Raw genomic sequence first — 15,408 nt, 5'->3', positions numbered from 1 at the left:
CCGCCAGCACTTTATTCACTAGTCTCTGGAAGGTGGCCGGGGCGTTTTTCATGCCGAAGGGCATCACCTTGAATTGAAAGTGACCATCGGGTGTCGAGAAGACCGATCGCTCCTGGGCGCCAGGGGTGAGGCCGATCTGCCAATACCCGGCTGTGAGGTCGAAGGTACTGAGGTACTTGGCGGCTCCCAGGCGGTCGATGAGTTTGTCGGCCCGGTGGATGGGATGTGCGTCGGTTCGGGTAACAGCATTCAGTCCCCGGTAGTCGACGCAAAACCGGAGTTCTGGAGGGGTGCCAGGTGCGGCGGCTTTGGGGACCAGGACAACTGGGCTGGCCCAGGGACTGTTAGAGGGTTCGACCACCCCCAGGGTCAGCATTTTGTTCACTTCTGTCTGGATGCATGCCCGAACTCGGTCGGGGACCCGGTAGGCCCGGTGTCGCACTGGCTGGCTGTCCCCGGTGTCGACATCGTGGACGCACCACTGGGTAACCCCGGGAGTGAGGGAGAACAGGTCTGTGAATTGCCCCAACAGCTCTTGGCAGTCTCTGCGCTGTGCGGGGGTCAGGTCGGGGGAGAGAGAGATCCCCTCGACGGAGCCGTCCTTCTCAGCGCACTTTAGGAGGTCGGGCAAGGGCTCGGAGTCGTCTTCGTCTCCATTGTCGGTAGCTAGCAGCAGGCTCAGTTCTGTGCGGGCAAAATGAGGTTTGAGCCGATTGGCGTGCAGAACCCGGAGGGGGTTCCGGGGGGACTCCAGGTCCACGAGGTAGGTGACGGGGCTCTTGCGCTCGATCACTTTGAAGGGGCCCGACCATTTGTCCTGGAGGGCACAAGGTTCGACCGGGGACATGACCCAGACCTGCTGGCCCGGCTCGAACTCGATGGATGAAGAGTTCTGGTCATACCAGCGTTTCATGTCCTCCTGACTGGCCTCCAGGTTGGCCTCAGCAAGGGCCCGGAACTTCCGAGTCTGGTTTCGGAGGGTCAGGAGGTACCGGTAGACATCCGGCGGTGCGTTTTGGACTGTAGTTTCCCAGCCTTCTTTGACCAGGCTGAGAGGACCTCGGACAGGGTGCCCGTACAAGAGTTCAAAGGGGCTGAACCCCAGGGACTTCTGCGGTACCTCCCGATAGGCGAACAAGAGGCAGGGCAGCAGGACGTCCCATTTGCGGCGGAGGGGCTCTTCTAGGCCCTGGATCATCCCCTTGAGTGTTCGGTTAAACCGCTCCACAAGTCCATTCCCTTGGGGGTGATACGGGGTGGTGAATTTATACGTGACCCCGCACTGTTGCCACAGGGACCGCATATACTTCGATATAAAGTTTGTGCCCCGATCGCTCACGACTTCTCGGGGGAACCCCACTCTGGAGAAGATCCCCATCAGGGCTCGGCCCACCACGGGAGCCGTGATGGTTCGGAGGGGGATGGCTTCAGGATAGCGGGTGGTGTGGTCCACCAGGACAAGGATGAAGCGATGCCCTTGCGAGGTTTGGGGGTCCAGGGGCCCCACAATGTCGATCCCCACTCGCTCGAAGGGGGTGATCACCACTGGAAAAGGTTGGAGCGGGGCCTTCACCTTCCCCCCGCTCTTTCCGCTGGCTTGGCATGTCGGGCAGGTGCGGCAGTGGTTATGCACATCGTTGCGCATTTTCGGCCAATAGAAATGGGTCACCAGGCGGCTGTAAGTTTTGTCCTGCCCCAGGTGCCCGGCGAGGGGCACATCGTGTGCAAGGTTCAAAAGGAAGTCTCTGAAGCGTAGGGGGACCACCAACACTCGGCTGACCCCCAGCTCGGCAATCTTCTGTTCACTGTATAGGAGGCCGTGGTCCCAGTAGATCCAGTGGGACCCCGAGGCGTCCCCGGCAGCTTGGGCTGCGGCTTGCTGCCGGGTTCCCTCGAGGGAAGGGCAGGCCTTCTGTTCCTGCTGGAATTGGTCTCGGGTGGGACCACCCTCCTGGCGCCATTGGGCTAGTTCGGGTATGTCGCGGAGCTCGTGGCTGTCTTCGCGGTCGGGCTCCGATGGCCTGGGCTCGGAGTCGGATTCTACATTGACTGCGGGTGGTGGTGGCTCGGGCCACTCTGGCTCTTCGGTCGGGGCGGCCTCGGTCGCCGCCGGGGCTCGGGCTGCCATAGATCGGGTCGTCGCGTAGACCCACTCGGGTAGTCCCATCATGCCGAGATGTTCTCTCCGCTCGACTTGGACCCAGGGAGAGCTCTCGAGGTCGTTTCCGAGGAGGCAGTCCACGGGGGCGTCGTCCCGGACAGTCACCTTGAGGGTACCCGCCACCCCCCCCCCCCATTCAAAGGGGATTCGGGCCATCTGACACAGAGTCTCGGAGTTGTCGGCGGCCCTCACGGGGCATCGTACGTTTGGTATGATCTGTTCGGGGGTCACCAAGTGGCAGCGGACGGCCGTCACACTGGCTCCCGTGTCTCGGAGGGCTTCGGTCCGTCGTCCATTGATGTGGACCCACTGACGGTATTTTCGAGTGTTACTCGGTAGCGGGGCCTGGGGGACCATGTCTCTTTTGCCCAGGCAGGCTAGGGCCATGGCGGCCGGTTCATATTCGGTCTGATCTTCATCGTAGACCTCTTCGTCTTCTTCTCCCCCTTCTCCCAGGGCTGCAGCAGCGAACTGGCGGGTCGGAGGCCCAGTGGTGCCGGGGCGCTGGTTCATGGGGCAGAGGGGGTCACTGGCATAGTGACCTGGCCGCTGGCATCTGTGGCAAGTGATGTTCGGGCGGGGCCCCGGCCGTGCTGGGGGGGTCCCTCTTCTGATCATGGATGGCGAAGTGTTATTCTGGGGGGACCCCCGAGGTGGACTCCGGCCCGGGCCCGGCGGGAAGTCTCGGTTCCGGTTCTGGCCTCCTCCGCCGCCACGCTTGCGGGAATGCCCCTGGCCGTTCCGTCCTGTCTCTCCGATCGGGGTCCGGGGGACCCGGGTGCTCACCCATCGATCGGCCTCGATGGTGAGTTTCCGTGGCTCGGTCAGCTTGCTGTCGAGGAGATGCTGTCTGAGCTCGACAAAGCAGTTGTTGGAGAGGTGCTCCCAAACTATGAGGTCGAACAGCTGCTCGTAGGTGGACACCTTGCTGCCCTTTATCCATCCTTCCAGGGCCCTGCTATAAAAGTTCACGTACTCGACCCACGTGGTACCGGGGATTTTCTTGCAGTCTCTGAATCTCTGCCGGTACATCTCGGGGGTGAGGCCATACCGGATGAGCAGGGCGTCCTTCATGTGGTCATAGGAGGACATTACGTCGTCGGCCAGGTCCAGCAGGGTGTCTCTTCCTTCGCTGACAAATCTCCCCCATAAGCCGGCAGCCCAGTCTTTTCGCGGGATGCGGTGCGCGGTCATGGCAACTTCGTACGCCTTGAACCATTGCTGGATATCGTCTTTCTTGTAGTACTCCTTGACGACATCCTTCGGGATGTGGACCTTCGGGTCGGCAGGAGATGGAGGGTTCCGGGTCACCGCGGCGCCCGCCTCTTCGATCTTGGCTTTGATCTCTAGCTCTTTGAGGCCACGCTCGTGTTCGTACGTGAGTCTTTTTTCTTCCAGTTCTCTTTGCCTTCGCCTCTCTTCCAGATCTCCCTCTAACCGCAGTTGTTCAAGGGCCATTTTCTTTTCTGCTAATTGAAGTTCCCCGTCCAGCCGGAGTCGGGCGAGTTCTAGTTCATGGAGCCGACTCCTTTCTCGCTCCCGGGCGTCTGCGTGCGAGAGGCCCGGTTCTCTGTTGGTGGTTATTTCTTCCACTGGGGCTATGACGGTACTCACGGGTACTTCTAGGACAATGTCATCGTTAGTTTGGGGTGGGGTCTCTCTGGTCTCCACCCAGGTTTGCAGCGCTTCTTTAAAATCGTCTTTTGTGCTTAGTCCGGTGGTAGCGATACCCAAGTCTTTGCAAAATTGTTTCAGTTTTTTATGGGTGTACTCCTCTAATAGGTCCTTCTGGAATTCTGTGGTCGTTCCGGCTTCCTTAGTACTCATGGTTGCTGTGTGCCTCTGTTAGTAGTGACGAGTTACTCGCTGTACGATTTGCGCGGGCTCGGATCCCGTCGCTTGCCACCAATGTTGGAAAGGCGATCCCAGGGGAGACAGAAGATGTCTGACTGCCCACCCCGAGACGCCCCTCTCTGCTTAGAATAGGCCGAGCGCCGTAGGGAGGCCTCCTTGGCGAGGCTCCTCTCCTACAATCGTAACAGCGGAGTAATCACACTACCACAGATGGACACCACACGAAGAGGTATTCTCAAGAATCTTTATATAAGTAATGAAGGCACGTTCTCGTCGTAGCAGAACACAGGGGTCGAGGGACCCGTAAAGTCTTGGATTCGGGGAAAAGTGGGTAGCGGGACAGTCTTGGCACCAACTGGTGCGTGGATAGTTCAAGGGTTCAGGCCGCGTCAGCGTCAGCAGGGCCTCGAGATAGTTCGGCGTTGAGCAGGCCGCGACAGCGTCCGCAGGGCCTCGAAGGTGGTTCAGTTCGGTCAGGCCGCGACAGCGTCAGCAGGGCCTCGAAGATGGCTCAGTTCGGTCAGGCCGCAACAGCGTCAGCAGGGCCTCGAAGGTGGTTCAGCTTGCTCAGGCCGCGACAGCGTCAGCAGGGCCTCGAAGGTGGTTCAGCTTGGTCAGGCCGCGACAGCGTCAGCAGGGCCTCGAAGGTGGTTCCGCTTGGTCAGGCCGCGACAGCGTCAGCAGGGCCTCGAAGGTTCCAGGTGCAAGAGTTCGGATCAGGATCAGCCGCGACGAGGTCAGCAGGGCTTCGACTCCAAGATACAACTGCCGCCCTAATCCAGGGCTGGCCCAGATATAGGACTGGAGTCCTTTGATGTCCGGACCCTCGCGCCTGGGGGTCAGAGGGGCCGGGATGAAGGTGTCCAGACACCCAGCAGGGGGTTGGAGCCAGCGCCCAGGGAGGCTGGAGGGCGATTGATACCAGGCGTCCGGGGACGGCTGGAGGCCCATCGAAACTCCCCTCCTCCGGGATCCGCCAAGTGGCCACTGTACCACCTGGGAGGATCTTGGTGCCTCGATGTCGGGGCTTCGCTGGGGCCGGGCCAGGGCGGCTGCGGCCACGTGCTCTGGACGTGATGGGCCCAAGATGGCGTCGGGCCGGAGATGGTGGCCTGGCATGGTCGCCAGACCGGCAGCGTTGGCGAGCAGGGTCCGCCGGGGTACCAGGAAGGGGGAGAGCCGTAGGTTGCCAGGGGGGCTGCTCTCATCGAGGTTTCGTGAATGTTCGTGTCAGGGGGGTCGACAGCAGGTCGATGGAGGGCCGATGTCGTCCTGGGCCCGCCATGCGGGAGGGGTCGGACCACGCCACGAGGCCGTGTCCAACAACTAGAGACCCCAGGATTTCAGGAGACTGAAAATGTCCACAGCGTGAACGGCTTCCACGGGTTCACTTCAGACCCTGCCCATACGCAGGGGGGGGGGGGGTCACAGCGCCATTATCGGCCCGGGAGTGAGTTTTGGTTTTGATTCAAGCTGAAAACCACTCTGACAGGTCAGAAACGATATGCTTTCTGCTGTCACCAATGTGATGGTAAAGGCTGAGAGGTGAATTGGGGGGTTCATTCAAACTTCACCGAAGGAGTCTCATTACGGCTTTATCTTCTGGATTCCACCAGAGGAAAAGAAGGATCTGAAATGGAATTTTCATATTTGACTTTAAGGGCTCAAGGTAAATGTCAGTCATACTGACTCCGCCCAGGTTGACAATAGTAACAAGCATTTACAATGCAACAGTCTTGCCTTTGCAAAAGTTGGAGCTATTGGCATTGTAAACGACAATTGTTTTATTTATGTGTTGGTTTTGAAAACAGATAAATAAGTGGCATTGTCATTTACAATGCCAATAGCTTAATCTCTCGCAAATGCGAGACCTATTGCATTTGCACCCACACACAGAGCCACACACACGCAGAGCCACACACACGCAGAGCCACACACACAGCCCCACACAGACGCCCCACACCGACACACAGCCCCACACCGACACACAGCCCCACACCGACACACAGCCCCACACCGACACACAGCCCCACACCGACACACAGCCCCACACCGACACACAGCCCCACACCGACACACAGCCCCACACCGACACACAGCCCCACACCGACACACAGCCCCACACCGACACACAGCCCCACACCGACACACAGCCCCACACCGACACACAGCCCCACACCGACACACAGCCCCACACCGACACACAGCCCCACACCGACACACAGCCCCACACCGACACACAGCCCCACACAGACACACAGCCCCACACAGACACACAGCCCCACACAGACACACAGCCCCACACTCACACTCACAGCCACAGCCACACACAGCCACAGCCACACAGAGCCACAGTCGCACACACACACACACTCGCACCCAGAGGACTGGATTAAAAGCACCCACATAAGCGGGCCGAGCAGAAACATCGCCTCTCTCACGCCACACTGCTCCTGCCATGAATTATGCTGCTTTCAAAGTTGTTTTTAACAAGACGCCTGCATGTCCGTGTATAGGCATGTGTGCATTTTCGTGGCATTTGGGGAAAGTGCGGTATCTGCAAGGGCCATCAAATGTTCCCAAGTCCCTCCAAAAATGCTGTTAGTCAAGTCTGGTATACGTTGGCAAGTTCGAAGACTGTCTGCAGGATGATAGTGTGGCTAATGGACATGGCCGCATGACTGGGCATGAAAGCACACACATGAGCTTGGCCGAGCAGAAACCACATCTCCCACTAGTAACGAAAAATAAACACTGCAGGAACCACTGCAGCACCCCGGGGCCAACTAGGCAGCTCAGGCCGGGCTCGGACACCGGGGACAGGAGTCCCACACACAAAGAGGAGGTCCGTGGTGCGCCCCCGGAGGCCGGCACCGGGCCTTACCTGCAGCAGTCCCTGGGCTCTCCAGGACCAGGCAGCGCGCAGTGCCCCCGCCACTTTCTTTGGGTTCTTCTTCCCCTGCTCCGGGAAGCGGCACTCTGCGCACTTCCCCTCTGAGCCGCCCCGGCATCTGCTCCTTGTAACCCGGTCCCCGCAGTCCAGCCCCTTGACACCCCTCACATGTGTAGAAATATTTCACAGTTGTACAGGCGAGGGTTGCCCGACCAAATTTGAAACGAATGAAAGAGTTGCTAAGTGTTCCACATGCTCGCCATTTGTCACACAGCCCCATCCTTTGCAGACTGGGGGCGTGTTTTTAGACTTCTGTCTGTTGATTGACTGAAGACGTCACAGAGAAAGAAATGAAAAAACACACCCCTCAATCCCAAAATAACAGGGCTTAAATGGACAGGCAAACCTCTTTTCCAATGGCTGGCCGCCGTTTAGGAAGCCAGCCAATGGAGACGAGGGGCGGGTTCAAGCCCCACACTAGAAAACATAAAATCTCTCCAGTGAGACTGCGCAAGCACAGCCTACGTAGGCAGAGACCTGAAAACTGATATAATAGAAGTACTTCCATCAACCACTACATGGCAGACAATGCTCAGCATTTGTATCTAGAGGAGTCTAAGGCTGGAAAAATATTGTTACAGACTACTAGCTTACAAATTACAGATTTGACTACTAGATTATACAAGCATGTAAATCTGTTACAGATTTCAAGCTGTAGCCCCAGTATTGCAGGTAAGTCATAGTTTTGCAGTATAAAAGCATTGTAGAGTAGCATGCCTGTTCACCTCATATGGATTCACTTAGACTTGTCTCTCATAAGGCCAGCAGGCATGTTTTTGTAATGTGTCAGACTGTTCTGGATCCAGCAGTGACTTGGCAGAGAGCACACATGTACATCTATGCAAGATACCAAATCAGTGCTGTATGCATGTAGATTCCTCTGTCCTTGTCGTGCCTTGTCTATATCCCAACAGTTTGTTCTGTTCTTACTTTCTCCCTACAGGACTGTGGGAAGCTTCTTTCCATCGAGGCAGATGAGAGCGGCTGCTACCCCCTCGATGGGCACGTGCTGTGCATCAAGTGCCACACCACCCGCGTGAAGGCTTCTCGGTGAGAGGCCAGCCCTGGAGCAGGAGTCACACCATGCAGGCCACATGCTGGCTCCTGAGCCACTGCAGCATTTCATCCTTCCCTGGTCGCCTCTCATAGCTACAGCAAAGAGCAAAGCCGTGCACACGGACCACCCCTGAGCCCAGCCGTGCACGTGGACCACCCCTGTGCACAGCCGTGCACACGGACCTCCCCTGAGCCCAGCCGTGCACACGGACCACCCCTGTGCACAGCCGTGCTCAGACCACCCTTCCGCCTATTGTAAGGGCTCAATTCTTCTTTTTCTTCACTGTGGGCAAAGCTCCTGCCTTTTATCTATGAGTCAGTCATGCTTTACAGGGACAGGCGCTACTCTCGCCCCTGTCACATGTATCATTTCTGTGCAGTTGAGCAGCTGCTTTCATCCCTAGTGGTCCATTCCTGCAGTGCCAGCCCCTACCTCTGCTTTAGGAACCGTCGCAGCCGGCTCTGCTAATAGTTCATTCCTCCTGTGTGGAAAGGCTAAAGCCGGCTCTTTTCCTTCGAAAGGTTCATGCTTTCAGTGCAGGGCCCCCACTCCCCCCTCCACTAATGGTTCAGTCCTCATTCCTTCACGGTTAGCTCATTCCTCCAGTGGGGGGGGGGGGGGGACACACACAGCCTGCTCCTGCACACACTCACTAACCTCTATGCAACAGTGATCTCTGAAAGTAGGACTTTGCTGCTACTCGTGCCACTGCTCTTCCTCGGAGCTCCCACGCGGCACGGAGAGGACAACTCTACACCTGGCAGTAGGTTGGCAAGACTTCAAATGATAGCTTAGGTGACTGGAAATTCTGAGTGAGTGATTGGGTTTTGTTTTTCTGCTTCTATTTTGTACTTTTTGCTGCTCTTTTTATAAATACAAGTTGCCAAGATGCCAAGAATGAGTCAGAACTAAAGCCCCAGGAAGTGCTCCCTACACTCCTGCAGACAGACGTGTCTCCTGCGTTTACATTCCTGGGTGTTCTTTGTTGATGACTCTGTTAAACTTGCTTGAACAACTGGATAACGATTGTACTGGGAAATGCACCCTTTGTATATAAATCAAATAAAATACTTTTCTTTATCTTCTGCTTCCTGGTGTTTATCAAGCGCAGATGTCGGAAAGATCCGGGATTGGGCCTAAGGCGTACAAGTGCAGTGACGCCCTGTCGCGTGTGCCTCGCCTGTCACTCTCTTGTACGGTCCATGTGCGTCCATTCTGGTGTGTTTCATGGATTCACAAGTCTGATCTCCACCCTCGACTGGGGGTGACCGGTCCTTCCTGGGCATGAGACCCCGATGCAGCAATCCACCGTTGTTTGCCTGGTTGTACGTTTCGTCTGTCAAAAAAAATGAAAATACACTGGCAGGTAGTGGGATTGAGACCACAGTCGTGATAGAAGTTTTGGCTGAATTTCTACCTCAATTAGAATCCACTCCTTGGGAACAAGGGGGTCACTTCCACAGTGGGGAATCACCCTGTGTTTTTGCGTCCCCTCACACACCAACAGGCCCCTTGGTGTCATGCTTCATCATCGGGGCCATCGTACCCCTCTACGGGATACGGCGTGCTGCGACCTACGGAGACGCGGGAGCACTAGTATGAAACTATGTGTGGTGTTGGTGTAAGTGTTTTTTTTTTTAATTAATGTGAGTGTTACGTGGGGTTTGGGGAATAGTGAAAGTTAAAAAGAACCTGGCTCGTGGGGTAACCAAAAACTATTTAATAAACCCCCGGGCTGGTGCTGTTAAAAATAGAGAGGATAGGAGGTTTGTACGCTAACAATGTGCGTTACCTCCTTTTTTTTGTGTGCGTCAACATGTTTCGGTGCCCGAGGCACCTTCTTCAGGACAGGGTGCACAAATCCCCACCTTACTCACGTTTCTCGAACTCTTACCAGACAGTTTCTAATAAAAGTGAGGAAAAAAATTATTAATAGTGCTGATTATGTGCCTATCAAAAAGAAGAGCGTTGTCTTTCCATCAACCTGTAAAGAAAAAGGAGACAATTTTTTTTTTTTCTGGTGGTCTCTCTTTTCAAATCCAATGGTAAAATGTCCAGTGGTTCACAGGTGACAAACTGCAGCCATACTATAGTGCTGTTAGTAAAAAATGTATCTTTGGTAAAGAAAACACACTAGACATACTAACAAACAACATAAGCTCGATGAGGAAATAAGTGGCTGGTGAACATTACACCCTTGTTGGTAGGTGTGGAACAAATAGAGATTGTGTTTTTGTCCCTATGTAGTGAGCACTGAAATCATGCCAAAACATATTTGCAATATACTGATTTGGAATATTCGTAAAGTCTCATGAGCCATCATGTCGTCAAGACACCCTTGTTTTTAAATGTGGAAGAGGTACGGGTTGCGTTTCTATCCCTATAGAGTGAGGAACGAGAACATTGAAAAACATGCTAATACACATTTACAACATACTGTTTTGGACTCTTCGTAAAACCTCATGAGCCCATGCGTTAGGGTCTGGTGTGCTAAATAGCACCTATTTAGGGGAAGAAAAAGGAACATTCAGATTCTAATCTTACTTGGCAAAGTTATCGTGGTGAACACTCTTGCAGGTACTATGCCCCATTACTCACGATTTCTACGAGGAAATACCTCCCGATCGACCCCTCCGCGGCTCCGGTGACTATGCCGGAAGGGATCACCAGACTCGTTTTTTATACCCTTTCCCGCGTCGGAGGTAATTGGATAATTGCATGACTCCCATTTCCTTCTGGTCATGTATGGTCCTTGTCGGTTCTCATCGGTTAATTGCATGATTGTTGTGTCCTTAAACACATAAATGGGCATTGTCGGTTCTCTTAGTAAAACGCTTTATTACTTTGTATTTTTATCCCCATGCCCTTGTAAAGCGCTCTGATATCTGCAAAGATCTTGTTCGCGCTATATAAAACTTTCCAAATAAATACCATACAGGCACTGAAGTGCAGATGAATAAATCATGGCCGTGAAGGCTCACGGTGATAGGGCGATACAGACTAATAGGCAGAATCAAAAATATTCCAAGTTCCAAATGAGCAGCAAAATCTGAAATAAAAATAGCATTTCTAGTAGCATCTGAAAGACCTCTGGATCACGCCCAAATTCAAGTGTTTATTTAGGAAATCTTCCCGTAAGATGGAATGAAAACTGCAGATTCCTCCTGGTGTGAGCAAAAGAATACAATTTCAGGAAATCGGAGCACAGAAAATTGTACTGTCACTTCCTTACCAACTAAGCACTATCCCACTACAGAAATATGAATTCAGCCCCTTCTATGCTAATGTCATCCGGAGATGGCAGAAAAAACTAGTTGCAAAACAGTGAAATATTGTGAAAGAATGCAGTACTGAGAGCAGGTGGAAGATACCTTGAAGGCTGAAACATTACTGAGCCCGAGCTAGAAAGACTTCTTCGACAACATTATCCGTAAATAAACACAACTTTGCATGACTGTTTGCAGCTAGAATAATAAACGATGAACATGCGTGGAGAGACCTTCATGTAGTTAGCATCACCAAAGAAAAGGCACTGTTAACAGGTCATAGCAAAAAAAGTTTCAAAGGGAATAACATCAGACTAGTGTGAATTTGAGCACAAATCCATATTCTGCGCATTAATGCACACTTTTATAAATGCACAAAAGTCTCCAAATTCTTTCCTCTGATTATTCCATAATCATTAAAAACTACAATTGGCTACAATATAGTCTGCATCACTTTCTGCTTCTTGCGATTAGCTTTTTCCAGCATCTTTTGTTCATTATGCATTTGATATGTCATCTTCTAGTTCAATCTCACCCTCTTTGATCTGGTTTATCTTTACAGCCACAATTTATAAATATTTTTTCAGAAAATTTGAAAAAGAGAAACAGAAAAATTGCACAAATCAACACAATAGTTGCAGGCGTTCCTATGGTCCTAAACACACTCCCTCCCGAGTTATTAATACACTCGCCAAACTTATTAAATCTCTTTCCGATCCCACTAATCCAAAAATCTACTGGTTTCAACCAGCCACTCTTTAAAAACTTGGACTTCATGAGAAATATTAACAATACTTGATAAATAATTGTTAATCACCCTACTATTATCCGGGATGAAGATACAACACTTTCTGACCTGCAAACATGACCTTCCTTTGCAAGAAGGTTATCTAGCGCTAAGTGGTTTTGCATAATCATCGCATGCATAGCAGTTAATTCTGTGTTGGCGCATCAGTGGTATTAAAAGCAGGCTGATCCGCAAGCATAGATAATCTTATCATTTTCACATCATTCATAGCCACACCAATAGATGGAATCTTTGCTCCTAATACATCTAGCACATTTTGACCAAAGCCTTGTTTCACTCTTCCATCCAAACATCACACATCTCATTCACATGATACACTCTAGGAAATACCAAAGCCACGGAGCAAGAACCCACTCAGTTACGTGCTAGGTGGAAATAGCAGTCTTACCACACATAACATATCCCTCTAAGTAGTGGTTATTCACCAAACAGAAAATTACCACGGACAGCAAAATTCCTTTCACATTATCTTTCCCACAAACTCAATATTAATTTGCACCATCATGTTCCATTCTCAAACCTGGGTGCAAACTTGAAAACCTAAATTCTACTCCGGCCTTGATCTGATATCTGATATTTCTTCTCATCCCTCCAATCTCAAAAACTTCACTTGGCTCTCATTATGTTCTTCAATAAGTTAATACTCTCCGTTACTCAGCCTACAAACGTACCCCTTGTAGTTTTAGTGTCCGGGTTAGTTTATGCAATTGTATTCAAACATTGACTATTGGGTGTCCTACACCATATATCTTTAGAAGTTAGAAGATCTACCACCAAAGCATGTAAATCTAACACGTATGGCGATAGAAACTCTTGCTTAAGTATACGAACAAAAACATTACAAGAAAGGTTTCATGTGATTGGCAGTCGTAGATTTGTCGCTTCTTCACCTGCAGAAGAAAGGTACAAACTGGGCAATTCTTCATTCCCATTATGTCCACATATTGTCCCAACATATTTAAAAGTTAAAAGTTTTATGAAGCGCTCGTAGACCAAACGGTTTCTTGGCGCTGAGGACGGAAGTACGTGGGGGAAGGGGGTGCAGCCTATTCGGCAAAAGCTTGCAAGAAGAGTTGGGTCTTCAGAACCCTACGGAAGTCCATGTAAGAGGCAGTAGTCCTAATGCTAAGGGAAGAGGTGTGGCGCCGAAGCCAGGGCGACTGACTCCGGAATCTGGGGATCACGGTTCGATCCCCGGCACCGGCGGCAGATTAGCCCAGCACCATGTGACTCTGGGCAATAGCTTGCTTAATCTTCCCGACGGCCCCCAGCGCCTAGAGACCCTAACGGGTGATTGTGCGCTTTACAAATGTGGATATTATTATTATTATTATTATTGAGTTCCAAAAGGAGGGGGCCAAGAAGGAGAAGCTCATGCCACCATGTTTCTTCCTTCTGTAACGAGGAATGCACAAAAGGTACTTAGAGTAAGACCGAAGGTCACGGGTGGGAACGTAAGCCTTCAGTTTAGCAGTTGTGAAGGCAGGCGCTGTGCCGGCAAAAGCCTTAAAGATCAGACATCCAAGTTTGAAAAAAGAGCGTTCAAAGAGCGGTAACCAATGTAATGTTTTCAACAGTGCGGTAACATGGTAGTGTTTGGGGAATTTGTAGACTAACCTGGCAGCCTTGTTCTGGATTAATTAGAGACGGCGGAGCTCGTATTCCGGAATACCGACATACAGAGCATTTCCGTAATCCAGACGGGATATGACCATGGCTAGCAAGATTAGTTTCAGTGCCGCAGTAGAAAAAAAACAAGAGATTTTACGTATAATACGTAGATTAAGAAAGCAAGATGAGACCACCGCACTGATTTGAGAGTGCATGGAGAGATCACTGCTAACTCGAATACCAAGACTTTTGACAGAAAGAGAGGGAGGGGGACCAAGAGAAGAGGGCCAGAAAGAAAAGGACCAGGGACTGGAGGCACCACCAGTAAGCACGAGCTCGGTCTTATCTGGGTTGAGCTTAAGGTGGTTGGAATTCATCCAATAGCTGATAAGTCATAACTGATTTGAAAGTTGAGAACCGAAGAAGAGAGAGAAGAGATATTAAAGATAAGTTGGAGGTCATTGGCGTAATTAAACACCGTGACATACAATTTCTGAAGAGCAGAGATGAGAGGAAAGATGTAGGGATTGAAAAGAGGAAAAGGACATATTGTCCCAACATATTTAGGTAGATGTTATTCTTACAATCTGTAAATAATCTTGCCCTATGTGTCAGTATATCCATTTCATTATGTTCTGTAGTTAATTCAACATGTTAAGAAACCTATCTAACCAGAGAAATAAGGCACAACGATTGGCCAATTAAAGGTATTAATATCACTAAGTGAAATCCTGATAACAATTGTTACAGCCTCTGCTGTATGCCATTTCTACTGTGAACAAAACCAAAGTTTAAATAAAGTTCAGTGCACAAATGTCTTCAGGCAACTTTCTTTCAAAGTTTTTTTGTTTGTTTTAACAATCAAGAAACAAAACTTTGTTTGAGGCATGCGTGCTATAGAGACGCGTGTTTTGTATACTCCTGCCATCTAGTGTTGAGTCCAGATGTTTGCAAGTTTTTTTTCTTCAAAGAAGTCTTTCCAGTCACGAGGTAAGGTGACTCCTCCTTTCGGTGATAGTACGCATGGGCACCAACCCCATTGTTAGATTGCTTTTTTCCACCATCCAGTTCGGACGTGTATTGCTGCACTCCAGTTCAAAACCATTCTTCGGGTTGCCCTTGGTGCACAATCCACTCTACCCTAGATGGTATGGTTTCGTACGCATTTCCCACTGCTCCACATATAGTTTTGATCAAAAACTTTCTGGGCGGCCTTTGTGCCTTACCGCATCGGTCCAGTCTTCTGACGATGGAACAGACTGTTTAATTCTGTCCTCAGTGCCACACTAAGTATCCTCGCACCGACTCACATAAATTGTGTAACTTGTGGTTACCTCAGAAGCACAAGGTGGATGACATGAGACTCTTGTAAGTTGTTTCAATCCAAAAAGACTTCCCGATCGTCGGGTGTGAGAAAGTGCCATCTTTCTTACATTGGTATGCATCCACTTTTTTCTGACTGCTGATGTGCTTTGACTGAGTGTGCCCTGGGTCCCTGCCAACCAGGTGCCCAGGGTCTGTGTTCCTTCCCTAAAACTGTGTTGAAACTAAAACCCAATTGGCATCTCTGGTCACCTGCCAGTCCCTGGTAAATGGTACCCAGGGCATGGTGACCAGGGAAGACCCCGGAGGACTGCAGCACTTATTGTGCCACCCTCAGGGGCCCTGTACCCTGGCACCCACACACTGCCTTTGCAG

At 51.2% G+C, this 15,408-nt stretch overlaps 1 protein-coding gene across 2 annotated transcripts in view; it reads left to right on the top strand.

Annotated features, from left to right (window-relative positions):
• Positions 1 to 9,105, top strand: part of ZYX (zyxin) — a 180,835-nt gene extending 171,730 nt beyond the window's left edge. For both annotated transcript variants that reach the window (XM_078655845.1, XM_078655846.1), the window contains exon 10: positions 7,912 to 9,105. In XM_078655845.1, coding sequence (XP_078511971.1) covers positions 7,912 to 8,022 — 111 coding nt within the window. In that variant the 3' untranslated portion in view covers positions 8,023 to 9,105. The remainder of the gene's footprint in view (positions 1 to 7,911) is intronic.
• Positions 9,106 to 15,408: the final 6,303 nt, after the last annotated feature.

This window comes from Lissotriton helveticus, chromosome 7 (genome assembly GCF_964261635.1).
Source record: "Lissotriton helveticus chromosome 7, aLisHel1.1, whole genome shotgun sequence".
In the NCBI taxonomy this organism is placed as follows: Eukaryota; Metazoa; Chordata; class Amphibia; order Caudata; family Salamandridae; genus Lissotriton; species Lissotriton helveticus.
The sequence above is the reverse complement of the archived record's forward strand: the minus strand, read 5'-3'. Positions and strand labels throughout refer to the sequence as shown.